Source organism: Neoarius graeffei, chromosome 20 (assembly GCF_027579695.1).
Source record: "Neoarius graeffei isolate fNeoGra1 chromosome 20, fNeoGra1.pri, whole genome shotgun sequence".
Classification (NCBI taxonomy): Eukaryota; Metazoa; Chordata; class Actinopteri; order Siluriformes; family Ariidae; genus Neoarius; species Neoarius graeffei.
The window spans coordinates 65,921,099-65,935,465 of NC_083588.1; the positions used below are offsets into that span (position 1 = coordinate 65,921,099).

A 14,367-nucleotide genomic window follows, 5' to 3' on the forward strand; every position below is an offset into this window, starting at 1 on the left:
AGAAAAAGGAGCAACGACACCGGCGCCTTTCTGAAAAGTTGTCTACATAAAAAACGCTATGTGGACAATCCCCCTTACTTTTACATTAAATATTACAGTCTTTTAATTGTTGCTTTTATTTTAATTAGTACTAAAATAAATAATATACCACATCTGAAAATTTTTTTCAGTTAAATTTAAATTATGAATTTTTATATTATATATCATATACTCACCAGCCACTTTATTAGGAACACCCATACATCCACCTGCTGTTTTCTGTAGTTCTTTAATCAGCCTTGATGCATCAAATCCCACAGATACAAATCAAGAGCTTCAGTTAATGTTCACAATGTTCAAACATCAGAACGGGAAAAACTGTGATCTCACAGTGTGACTTTCTCTCACTGTGGTCTGGGTGTTGGTTTGATCCAGATGGACTGGTCTGAGTATTTCAGAAGCTGCTGATCTCCTGGGGTTTTCACACACAACAGTCTCTAGAGTTTACACAGAATGGTGCAGAAAACAAAAAACACTGAGTGAGTGAGCGACAGTTCTGTGGGTGGAAACAAGCGCCGTGTTGATAAGAGAGGGTCAGAGGGGAATGGACAGATTCAAGGTGGTTCAAGCTTTTTTGCCAGGAAGGATATAGTAACTCATATAATCACTCTTTACAACCGTGGTGAGCAGAAAAGCATCTCAGCATGCAACAGAAAACAGAAGAACACATTGGGTTCCACTCCTGCAGCCAAGAACAGGGATCTTAGAACCAACAACACGTTCCTATTAAAGTGGCCGGAGAGTGGATATTATTTATTTATGCTCTTATTTATTGTATGTTTATTATTTGCTTATTTTATTTCTGATCTTTTGTTTCTTTCTCTTTTTTGATCTGCATTTTAAATAAAAGAAAGGTGAGATGTCAATCAAGTTTTTCACAATGTCACTTTCTAAAAGCATCTAAGTGATGTACTCAAGTCACACATGATGCATAAATGACATAAAAGACGTGTGAGTGTCGATTTAGCGTCGCTCGTAAACCCCGGTCCGGCAGGCGGCACTTGTCCTGCAGGATATCCTGAACATCACAAACATGTAGTACAGCTTTGTTTGTTTTTTCATTACAATATTTACAATGAACTCGGTGTCATGCTTTTGATGGAGGGGTTTTTTTGTGTGTGTGAAAACACAAGCACATGTAGAACACACTCAGGATGCTGCCATGCACTTCTGTGAAAAAAAAATAAAAATCACTGCTGTGCGGATTCAAAGACGAACACACAAGACACCCTGATCCAACGTTCTCCAATCAACAACAACGTGCTGTGACCCGGGAAACATCTGCAGCGGTAACACACAGGAACAACACACCAGTGCTCTTTATTCAAGCGGTTTCATGGAGAAGGTTGGAAATACTGGTGCCTGGGGTTCAGAGGAGGATCAAAGGCTTGTGCTTGAACAAAAAAATGCAAATGTGAGTGCGATTCAAAAAGACGCGCCTTTTTTTTCCCTCCACACACCTGCAGACAAAAGCGAGTGTCGGGTTCTTTTTTGTGATTAGAACTGCCGCATGCAGTAAAATGCGAGGTGTGGTTAGGGCTCTTTATAGAAAAACATCACAGGGAAAAAGACCAGAGACAAAACAGATGCACAGGCTTTGTGTTTGTTTTGTTTCTTTTTTTTTTTACCCAGTTTAGTGCCACTTCCTGTAGGCATGCCTCTTCCTGCAGCACCTACCGGTGGCACACACAGGTACTGTTATCTACAAACTCCATTTCTGAATTTCTGAATCACTGTGCACTGTACCACACAGAGAAAGACTTCTCTTATCCTTCACGGTGAATTTATAAGGTTTGCTCTTAAATCTTTGCAGAAGTTGTACATTTACTCAGCTGTGAACACATTTATTACAAAGGCCAGGGTTTTTGTTTTGTTTTTTAAAGATTATTACTCTTCATCCTGTATGAGAGCCCAAAAATCCAGACTGTAGTGATAGACCTGCAGGTAAAGAAATCTACTACGTTCTGTTTACGTCATCGATCAGCGTGATCTGGAAAACGAGCTCGCATAAACACAAACATTCCTCAAAGTGAGCCCAAAGTAATAAGGAGATATCATTCTGTCCATTTACATGTGTCTGTTAACACTATCACCACTTCTGTATGTGTAGCTGACACATGACTTGTGGTGGACTGTAGATGAGTGTCGAAGCAGCACTCATGCTCAGAGACGCTCTGAGATGCTCAGAGATGCCCTGAGATGCTCTGAAACACTCGGAGACATTCCGAGATGCCCTGAGACACTCTGAAACACTTTGACATGCTCAGAGATGTGCTGAGGCACTCCAAGACGTTCCGAGATGCCCTGAGATGCTCCAAGACACTCAAACACTGAGATGCGCTGAGATGCCTTGAGATGCTCTGAAACACTTTGGCATGCTCAGAGATGCTCTGAGATGCCCCGAGATGCTTTTAGATACTTTGAGGTGCTCTAAGACACTCTGATATACTTTGAGATGCTCTGAGACACTCAGAGATGCTCTGAGACGCTCTGAGTAACAGTATAAAACTTATTAACTCACCACGTGCAGCACCAGGATAACCACCAGCACCATAGCCTAAAAAAACAGAAGATGATTACACTGAATGTGAGTGGAAAGTTAATAAATAAGCATGCACAATGTTATCCCACATCACTTTTGAATTCTGGATTTTGATTGGTCAGAAGATATTGCGTGTCAGCGCTTTGTAACAGCCAGAGAAGTTTACACTTCTTTCCAATTTCTCAGTAACATCATGTAACAAGCTGAGATTTTTTTTGTCTTATTAATTTTAAAGAGAGAGGAGAAAAAAGACTGGTGAGGGAACAATTGTTTATAGCTGCTATAATGTAAGCAAGATCAGGAAGTTGTTTTGCAGATATCCTACGATATTAAATGTCACTAAAAAGTACTTACTAAGACATTTCATTTTTTAACAAATTAAAAAAAATTTAACAAATTAAAAATATCTTAATTGTTGACAAACTGCTGTTTAAACCCTGTTTGGTAACAGTGAAAAGCATCAATCGTGTCACAATATCAAAGTCAAAGTCCTTCCCACACCATGTGGCACATAGGGCGGCGCCGATCTTCGTTTCCGTAGCCCTCGGCCTCTCGCCTATTACATAGCTAGGATTACAGTGGGGGGCGGGTCCTCTGGTAACCGCGAGAGTTTGACTCCCCACCCACATCTGTATTGCAGCATGCCTTGCTGTATTGCAGCAGTAGGTACCATTTTTATGATGGTCTTTGGTATGACCCGACCACGAGTAGAACTCGCGATCTCCCGATCGAGAGGCGGACACACTAACCACTAGGCCAACTCGCGGCGTGTCACAATATGAGGGATTTGTTTTTAAATTACTGAAGAGAATTTACACTCTAAGCGAGATGTAGGTGTGAGCCAAAGGTAAGTAAACGTTTGCTGATTTACACTGCCTACGTTTCTGAAGCACGAGTTTCACGATTTGAGATTTCAACAGCAGGTAAGTGATCGAAGCGAGAGTTCAGCCACAAAGCAGCAGCTCTGGAAGAAATGTGCAAGTCTCAGGAACTCTGTAAATGAACCAGTCAGCACTAAGAAGGATCTCTGAAACAGACTGGGAAATGTTTCTAAGTCCAGAGTGGAATCATCACCAAGGTAACAGTTAAGAAATCTTCACGAGAAGCAAGATGAAAACCTGAAAAGACGTGTCGGGGATGGGAAGCCTGGGAAGAGTAGCCAATCAGCCATAAACCTGCTCACGTAAGATTCATGGCAGCACAACTTTACGGCATAAACAACGACACGGAAAGACATCAGTGTTATAAAGCACCAACTCCTGAGTCTTTGAACACAATGTTTTAATTTGACAAAATAGGAGGCGGGGTTTATTGTGTGTGGATTTCTATTATGTTTCACTTATGTGCTAAAAAATAGGACTGAAGTATAAACACTCGTGTCATGTTTTTACAGATGTAATACGCACTTAAAACGATACTGGTCTAAACTGCTGCACTGATTCTAATGGATTTTTATCTGTAACAAAAGACGGATGTTCGACAGGTAACTGAAAAACACCTCAACAAACAGTCCTGGTGTAAATTAATTCCGTTTAGATTATTGGATGCTTTTAGAAAAGGCACGACGTACTCACCTGGCTGATATCTGCCACCATTGATGTATCCTGGAAAAAAAAAATCAGACAGTGACTTTATGCCTGAAATTTTGCCTAAAATCCAAAAAAAAAAAAGCATGTGTTCTCTCACCTCGTCCTCCAAAGCCCAGTCCCACTACAGGATTGGCACCTAGAAACCACCGGACCAACAAGCTGCTTTTATTTTTTATTTTTAAAGTTTGAACATGTACAGGATATGAAACATACAACACCAAACACTAATACACATGCAGTGTCTGATGTATTTTATTTTTTTACTACCGTATCCTCCCAGAGCAGGTCTGTATCCTTGTTTCAGTCCTCCTCGGGGCACGTATCCTGCTCCTGAGATAAAACAGCACAAACACATCCTTGCTAATCACTCCATTTCACTCAGACCTTCACCACCACCAAAACAGCTTTAATGATGTCCACTCACCTCCCAGGTAAAGTCCAGCTGTGTGAAACAGAACACGGAGAGCATTATACAGAGAAATACACAGGTTTGTGTAGGTTTGCAAATTAACCAGGTTTAGGGACTCAAATTCCTTACCTGTTACTTTTCCAGGCTTTCCTCCTGCATAGCCACGGCTTCCGAGAACACCAGCTCCTAGAGAGAGCGAGCAAAAAAATAATAACAAGTAGGAACATAATTAATTCTCTCTCATCTCATCTCATCTCATTATCTCTAGCCGCTTTATCCTTCTACAGGGTCGCAGGCAAGCTGGAGCCTATCCCAGCTGACTACGGGCGAAAGGCGGGGTACACCCTGGACAAGTCGCCAGGTCATCACAGGGCTGACACATAGACACAGACAACCATTCACACCTACGGTCAATTTAGAGTCACCAGTTAACCTAACCTGCATGTCTTTGGACTGTGGGGGAAACCGGAGCACCCGGAGGAAACCCACGCGGACACGGGGAGAACATGCAAACTCCACACAGAAAGGCCCTCGCCGGCCCCGGGGCTCGAACCCAGGACCTTCTTGCTGTGAGGCGGCAGCGCTAACCACTACACCACCGTGCCGCCCCTCATAATTAATTCATGATGAGAAATTATTTAACAGCATAAATCTAGCATAGAGAACATAATCGTGATACACACCTCCAGGCGGTCCAGCAGGACCAGCACCACCGAGACCACCGAGACCAGCTCCACCAAGACCAGCACCACCGAGACCAGCACCACCAAGACCAGCACCTGAGGAGTGAGACACAAGGTTAATAAAGACAAAAAAGCTACAGTGAGACAAAAAAAAGGAACAATTGTAATATTGGGCACAATCACTGATCAGTTGTTCGGACGATAAATACAAGAACACTGAACAACTGAGACGCTCCACTGATTATCCTGGGAGTTCTCATCTGTAACTCCCCCCAAAAAACCTCAATAATTATCCAGATATTTTACTTGTCATACAGTATTTATCCCACCTTTATAATTATATCAGTAGTCATCCTGTTAATTATAGCACCAGTCAAAATTTTGTACACCCCTATTCTACTCATTCATCGTTTTTTCTGTATTGTGATAATTCTATACATCATAGAACAATAGTGAAGACATCAAAACTATCAAATAACATCTGGAACATATATAGAATTTTTAAAAAGTGTTAAAAAGCAAAATGTTTGAAATTTTAGATTCTTCAGTGTATCCAGCGTTTCCCTTGATGATGCTTTACACACTACTGTCATTCTCTTAACCAGCTTCATGAGGGAGTCACCTGGAACACTTTTCAATTAACAGCTGTGTCTCGTCAAAAGGTCATTAGTGGACGAGTTTCTTACCTTCTTAATGTGTTTGAGATCACACAGTAAAAAGTAAATAATAAAAAATATTCTCGAAAAGTACTATTCTATCCACATCTCTAGTAATTCATATTATATCAAGAGCCAAACAACTAAGTAAAGAGAAATGACATCCATCATTACTTTAAGACACTGAATTAGAAGGTGTCCAAACTTTTGACTGGTACGGTGTCTCTGGGATAACCATTGAAGTCCTGATAATAATCATTATTTCCCTCATCAAAAAATTCCTGTGCAGGGATTGGCCAAGGATGGCTCACGTGACATAAAATAGCAATTAAGCAATGTACCTCGTGATGTCAAAAATAAAATTTAAAAAATGGATATGGTGCGAATCAGTCATGGTGTATCCTGGATATACTCTATCATGAACTGATGTCACAATTTCAAGCTCTACAGCTGACTCGAGTCACAGCTGGGGCTCTGTGAGCGTTTCTGTGTAGATCTATGCATCATGATCATGCCTAGTGAGGCAGGTGATAGCATGGTACATTGCACATGAGCAGGTCAAAGGTCGTGCCGACATAAACAACAAACATGGCTGCCTCCAGTGAGTTTATTCCGAGACTCAATCTTAAAGGAACAGTCCACCGTACTTCCATAATGAAATATGCTCTTATCTGAATTGAGACGAGCTGCTCCGTACCTATCCGAGCTTTGCGTGGCCTCCCAGTCAGTCAGACGCAGTCAGACGCGCTGTCACTCCTGTTAGCAATGTAGCTAGGCTCAGTATGGCCAATGGTATTTTTTGGGGCTGTAGTTAGATGCGACCAAACTCTTCCACGTTTTTCCTGTTTACATAGGTTTATATGAGCAGTGATATGAAACAAGTTCAGTTACACAAATTGAAACGTGGCAATTTTCTATGCTATGGAAAGTGCGCACTATAATGACAGGCGTACTAATACCTTCTGCACGCTTCGGCAGCGCATTGATATCTGAGCTCCGTATCAATGCGCTGTCGAAGCGCGCAGAAGGTGTTAGTACGCCTGTCATTATAGTGCGCACTTTCCATAGCATAGAAAATCACTACGTTTCAATTTGTGTAACTGAACTTGTTTCATATCACTGGTCATATAAACCTATGTAAACAGGAAAAACGCGGAAGAGTTTGGTCGCATCTAACTACAGCCCCAAAAAATACCATTGGCCATACTGAGCCTAGCTACATTGCTAACAGGAGTGACAGCACATCTGACTGCGTCTGACTGACTGGGAGGTCGCGCAAAGCTCGGATAGGTACGGAGCAGCTAGCCTCAATTCAGATAAGAGCGTATTTCATTATGGAAATACGGTGGACTGTTCCTTTAACACTTTTAGTTTGGAATTTTTTTGATGAGGGATATAAATCTAATATACCATACACTGAGAGGCTCCGGGAATGATGGATTCTCTGAAGTGCCTGGCCCGAAGAAATCAGTACTGTACCAGTCACCTCAGAGAATCCATTGTTCCATCATTTCAACCGGAGCCTCTCAGTGCATGGAATATTTGATTATTATACACTTAACACCAACACTCTGCTGCACTGCCTCTCTGATCTCCTGGTCAACCCTGCACTTATCTTATGGATAAAGGACTTTTTAAAAGACAGACCACAGCATGTGTTTTAAATGGTTTTAAATCCAGCACAATGGTTTTAAAGACAGGGCTGCCCCAGGGCTGTGTTCTGTCTCCCATTCTCTTCTCTGTCTATACCAACAGTGTCTCCTGTAGCAGAGAAGGAATGACTCTCTTAAAGTACGCAGATGACATGGCCTTGGTAGCCCATCTGACTGACTCCCAGGCAATGCAACATCATCAGCAGGAAGTTCACGCCCTGGTCCAAACCTTTGTTGAAAGCTCATCAGAGCTGAATATCTCAAAGACGAAGGAACTGTGCTGTGGCTCCAGGGGCAAAAACCCAGAGCACTTGTTCCAACCGCTCAGCATCCACGGTCAGCTGGTGGAGCAGGTACAGACTTTTAAGTATCTTGGGACAGAGATCGACACCTGCCTGTCCTCTTCACAACATGCTGACTCTGTCTACAAAAAGGCACAACAGCGTCTCTACCTGCTCAGGAAATTGAGGACTTTTAATGTCAGCAAAGACATTTTAACACTTGTTTATAGATCACTCACTGAATCCACTCTCATCTAAAATATTTCAGCCTGGTTCAATTTCCTCACTACTAGCACCAAAACAAAACTCTCCCGCATAATAAATCAGGCCAGTAAAATAACCAGAACAGCCCAGCTACCTCTGACTGAACTGTACAGGCGCTCAGTGACGAGGAAAGCCACCCTCATCACTGAAGACCCCTCCCACCCCCTGCACCACTCCTTCATGTTGCTGCCATCTGGCAGACGATACAGAACCCCACTGGCCCGGAAAAAAACATCTATAAGAAATCATTCATCCCCTTTGCAATAACTGTTCTAAACAGCACAAAATGGGTTGCACTATTTGTTGCTGTGTGTGAATGTGTTCGTAAGTGTGTTTTTAATTTCTGTTGAAGCCGTGTCTAAGACAAATTTCTGTTTTTTTACTGAAGAACAGACAATAAAGTTTCTAATCTAATCTAATCTAATCTAATAATATTGGGACTTCTCAGATATCTTCCAGGAAGTAGTTAATAGAATAACTACTGTTTTAAAAATGATCTCAGAAATTATCCAAATGATCTACTAGACTGCCGGGAGAGTTAATAGACCAAAAAAAAAAAACCCACTGAAATTTCTCTTGAGATAATTACTACATATCAGAATAAAGCACCAAGATCAATGAGGAGATCATTACTAGAGTAACTACTGATATAATTACTAAGATAACTACTGGAGTAAGTGCTGAAGTAATTAGAATAGCTTTAGATAACGAATGGGACAACCACTGGATTAATGAGATAATTACTGGAGTAAGCATTGAGATAATTAGAGGCCTACTGAAATAACCACAGATAAATCCTGACATAATTAATGTAGTTACTGGGATAAGTACTGAGATAATTACTGAGATAATCACCGAGATAATTACTGAGATAATCACTGAGATAATTACCGAGATAATTACTGGAATAATTACTAGGCTACACAAATATTTACTGGATTATGTATTAAGATAATTACAGACTGACTGAGATAATTATTGGAATAATAACTCATCAGATCAATTGTAGGATTATTATTCATATAATTAAAGATATCTCTAAACTGAAGGCTCTTCAGTCGATTCACTGTTCTTTCCACATCACATAAAGACTTACTTCGTCCTGGGGTCAGTCTCCCCAGCGGTCCAGCTGGACGTCCGACTCCTGGTTAAAACAGTTAAATTAGTTAATTGATTAAACAAGTGAAAGATGTCAGATTAAAAGTGTGGAAGTGTGTGGCATGTTCTCAGGACTGAGGTGTAAGACAGTGCAAGAGCAGACGCCTCTGTGGACCCTGACGTCTGTCCAAACAGCTACTAAGCAACACAAAAACGAAAGCAGTGCACGAGTGCATGTGATATTTATCTTCTCCTCAGCTCTGAGTATTGGGCGTCTCTGTCCTCTTTGGGATGAAGGCGGTCGGTTTGAGGGGCTTGGGCTTGGTGCCGAGTCAGCACACGCCGGGAAACAGACGGCCATTGATGAGCACAGACACTCAAACAAACGGATGGCCTGTGTGTGCCGTGAGAGTCGGCTCTCGCAGCTGGTCGTCACATTTTGACCCATTGCGCCTGCAGCCACATCACAGCAGGACATGAACGACGTAATGAGGATTTTACGGATGCGTCAGTTGGAAAGTGTCTGAGTCACTGGAACGTGTTTATGAAGGTTTTTTTCTAAATTGTGATTATAAAATTATCATCAACCATGTGAAGGCTTTGTAAAATATCAGTCATCATTATTACATGACTCATGAATGATATTTAAATTTAAGAAAAAAACACTTAAACGTTATAAAGTATTCAAATGCCAGCTAAACCTACTAATAATTCTGAATTGAGATGGATAGGTGTGGCCTAATATTCTAATGAAATCTGTGACTGACAGCATGCTGCCTGTGACTCCGCCCACAAAATCCCTCAAGCAACTAAGTCAGAATTAAACCTCGATGCAGCAAACACACATTTATAGAGTTCCACAGGAGCTATGCTTGCTACATTAGCATTCACTTATTAAATTAAATGTCTTTTGCAAGATTAGATTTCAGTTGCTGTCGATCATTAGCTTCAATTGCAAATGTTTAGTTATTAGATTAGTTTCAAATGCTAGGTTGGTTTTATCCAACTATATTAAAGATGCCAGATTAAAGTGGAGAATTAGCCACATGCTAGGCTAGTTTTTGGTCACTAGGTTAGCCTACACTTGCTTGATTAGCTTTCGTATGATAGGTTAGCTTTTAGTCAGTAGACTAGTTTTTAGGTTGCTAGGTTAGTTTTCTTCAGCAGGTTAGTCTTCAGTTAGAAGGTAAGTAGATTTGAAAATAAATTTAGTGACACAGAAATAATCACCAAAAACAGAGTTTTAATCCACAATAATTTGTTCATCATCACAGAATAAATCTTAAATCACTGTGTTTGGGTTTTACTGAGGAGCAAAATTTCACAATACTGTTAGATCACAACTCGGGTGCACATTATTATTATTATTATTATTATTATTATTATTATTATTATTACTATTATTATTGTTAATAATAATAATAATAATAATAATAATAATAATAATAATAATAATAATAATAATAATAATCAAAAGGAGGTAGTTTTTGCATTCAGTTTGTGGTTTTATTTTAACCCGTCACAAAACTTTATACACTATTCGAAATGTAAAATATTTAAAATATAAAAGAACGTCATGTTTTTAACCTTTGCTGAGAACATTTCCTACAGTTTGTGGTCCACATCCTTCATCCTCAAACTCAATCTCTATTACTAATTAACTAATAATGAATTAATTAGTTAATTGATTACTGAGTTTGAACCATAAACTGAGACATATCATATAAAAGACATTATAGAAAACATTTAATGACAGGTTCATTGATTGTCCCTCTGAGGAACTCTTAAAGGTTCTGTGTAGAACCCTACAATTGAGTGTTGCCCTTTTGAAAAGGGTTCTACTAACTAACAAGCCCTTAACGAACCTTTGAGGAACTGTTTCTTGCCCCACCAAGAGTGTTAGAAGTTAAACTTTAAGAATAATTATAATGAGTTTGTTCGGCACACTTACTCCGTTAATACACACACTTTTAGAAAAAAAAAATTCAAGGGTTGTTTAGGCGTGCTTTTAGGGTTCTACATAGAACTTTAGGCACAGCTGAAAAACATTTAATGGTTGTTATTATTTTAAGAGTTTGATTTTTTGAAAATTGCTTAATGCACCTTTAAGTAATTGGACACTGAACATAACATTAAGGGTGCTGTTTATACTGTTTATATCGTTGATAGCATACATATTTATAATGTATACTGTATATTATAGTGTATATTATTGATATAGATTTTTATGCATAATATATTATAGATATTGCTTATTATCTTCCTCTTTTCAAATGTAGACTCAAAACTCACCTGTTCAAAAGAGCCTATTCTTTGTAATTTGCATCGTTTTCTCTCTTTTTTCTTAATTTTGCTGTTTAGTTTCTATCTGCTGTTTAGCTTATTTCCTGTAAAAAAAAAAATTCAATTTTATATTGTGTGGTTTTTATCTGTTGTTTATTTTGTCTGTTTTATTCTTGTAAAGTGTCCTTGAGTGTCATGAAAGGTGCTTATAAATAAAAATTATTATTATTATACATCGATATTATAGATATTTAGATGATGGATAGATATTGTATAATACAGGTATTTCTAGACATGTGTATATAATATAGTTATTGTAGATTGTATATTTATTATATTGTGTAATGTCTATATTGTCCATATTGTACACACATTTTGTGTGTGTGTGTGTGTGTGTGTGTGTGTGTGTATAGATAGATAGATAGATAGATAGATATACACATAACTTACATATATATTTAACAAACACCCCCCCACCACACACACACACACACACACACACACACACACACACACACCTTTTTTTTCCATATCATTAAAGAGGCACCAACTGCCGGAACCAAATTCCTTGTGTGTGTCAACATACTGGACCAATAAACATGATTGATTGATCGATGAGTGACATAACCATGATGTCTAATGACAGTACCAGGGCCCTCAAGGGTTCTTTTGATGGATGGATGAAATGTTCTAGCTTTCTACAGAAAGAGCATTTTCTGAAAGGTGGCCGTGTTTTATAGAGAACCGTTAAAGGTTTCTACAGAGGGACAAATTGGAAAATTGTTTTCTGTTAAATGTATTTATACAGCGCTTTGACTCAGAAACCTCTCGTCCCAGTCACGGACTTTTCCTCCTCAGACCTTCTTCTCTCTCAGCTCTAACCTCAGAGTTTCTTCAAACATGACAGGTCATACATCCTACACGCGCTATACATGACTTTTTGAAAATAAAACAACGCTCAGTATGATGGGAGATTTAAACTTAGTGTTTAATGATTTCATGTTTATTAAAGTCACTTTTATAAAAATACAGTGAAATAACTTTCAATCCATAAAAAAGAGATCACATGTTCAGCAGCATCGTGTCATTAACTGCAAAACCTAAAACTATTATTGCTAATTATTTTAAAAAGTTTATTATTTGGAGAGTTATATCCAATATTTAATCTGTAATTAATTAACAATTAAAGTACTTCATGCACAATTTATCCAAATTAAAAATAATAATTTTAATTTTTATAATTTATCCGAAAATAAATGTCTTTTCTGTCTGAACACGCATTTATCATTTATTTCCTTGTTTCTGTGTTTTGTTTGTATAACGTCACTAAGAAGCGGCGGCGAAGAGCTGAAACCGTATTCAATCATTTATTAATCATAATTTCTAATTATTTCTCATTTTTACTTTCTATACGAAATTTATTTAACAATTTCCTTTTTAAAAGAGACGCATCAATTTTATAAAATTATCATTTGTTTTATATTACACTTAAATTACAGTTTGATCTCATTTTTTAATTATAATTTTTTTAATGATGTGACTTTTGTGGTTCCAAGTAACTTTTACTCCCAAAAAAACGCATTTTTCTCTGCACTTAGGAGAGTTGTTAATCTCGCTACTCTGATTTATTAACCCTCAGACACGTCATCACTGTTCATCATCTCTACCTGAGCAGGATGAGTTCCTCCTTCACTGCATCTTACCTCCTTGTAAGGTGTGCTGCACCAGCCACAGCAGCAGCGACGTCTTCAGGAGCACTTGAGCCAACATGGCAGCCAAAAGACAGACAGACAGACAGATGGATGGACAGACAGGTGATCAGACTAACTTGAGGAACAGCACTAATGGTCAGTCATGGTGTCTGTGTGCCCTTTAAATAATCCTGACACTCCTGTTCCTTCCCTCCATTAAAGCCCTGCCTTCTCCAACGCCATTGGGTACCAAGGAACCTGACCACCAGATCCACCTCTTCCTCTCTTCTTTAACCTCCTCCTCCTCCTCCATCAGGCCACACCAGAGTTTAGTCCTGGAACAGGTCTAACCTCATCACTCCACCATCATCACGAGAACAGAGCAAAGATTCATGTGGTACAAGTCTCATGTATGACTTCATGTCATTTTATGTCTCAAAGGCTTCAGATCTTCCACCTCAGATATGCAGTAACTCACTGATGGGCGATTTTCAGCCCAAAAGGTCACCTAAGGTCACCATGCACCATATCCTGAGTGCAGCTTTCGCTCTGGAAATCTACACACACTGATTTACAGCAGAAACAAAGTGAAGGAGTCATGTTACAAAATGCTGATGTTGCCTTCTGTTAGATTTGTGTCATTGTGAAACTACAGAGCATGAACTTCTGGGAACAGGAAGCACCACTGAGTGATGAAATGGAGTTACTGCGACCCCAGCAGCATGTCCTCGAGCGCTTTATTCCTCTTTACTACAGCAGTTTCCTTATGACTATTCATTTCATATTTATTCACAAACGACACGTCGTGCTTTTTATCCATTTTTAGCTACATTTAATGATGGTGAATGTCAGAGTGAGTTCCTGTCGTCACTGAGGTTACAGCAGCTCACCAGTCTCTCTTCTCGGTTAATAGGAGAAAAATAAAATGCACGCAGCTTGTTACAGCATGTTACCGAGAAACTGCAAAGAAGCGTAAACTCCTCTGTCCTGAAAACGTCCCAAAGCGCTGACGCTGCAGACTCCGCCTGTAAACGATAAGCAAACATCTTACACACACATTTAATCCGTTTATTATTAGCAGATCATCCACTGTGCATGTCCCTGTGAATGAGCCGTTACTATAGAAATGATAACGTATCAGAACGACTGCATTCATTCTAAATAAAGAAACCCTTTGATC

General features: G+C 39.3%; 1 protein-coding gene across 9 annotated transcripts in view; it reads right to left on the reverse strand.

Moving 5' to 3' along the window:
• Positions 1–13,316, reverse strand: part of LOC132868945 (uncharacterized) — a 43,956-nt gene extending 30,640 nt beyond the window's left edge. For all 9 annotated transcript variants that reach the window (XM_060902280.1, XM_060902279.1, XM_060902276.1 and 6 more), the window contains exons 1-9: positions 13,200–13,316; positions 9,212–9,259; positions 5,263–5,358; positions 4,709–4,765; positions 4,595–4,612; positions 4,438–4,500; positions 4,268–4,306; positions 4,156–4,185; positions 2,561–2,596 (exon numbers count right to left, since the gene is read on the reverse strand). In XM_060902280.1, the coding sequence (XP_060758263.1) occupies positions 2,561–2,596; positions 4,156–4,185; positions 4,268–4,306; positions 4,438–4,500; positions 4,595–4,612; positions 4,709–4,765; positions 5,263–5,358; positions 9,212–9,259; positions 13,200–13,266 (454 nt within the window). In that variant the 5' untranslated portion in view covers positions 13,267–13,316. The remainder of the gene's footprint in view (positions 1–2,560; positions 2,597–4,155; positions 4,186–4,267; positions 4,307–4,437; positions 4,501–4,594; positions 4,613–4,708; positions 4,766–5,262; positions 5,359–9,211; positions 9,260–13,199) is intronic.
• Positions 13,317–14,367: the final 1,051 nt, after the last annotated feature.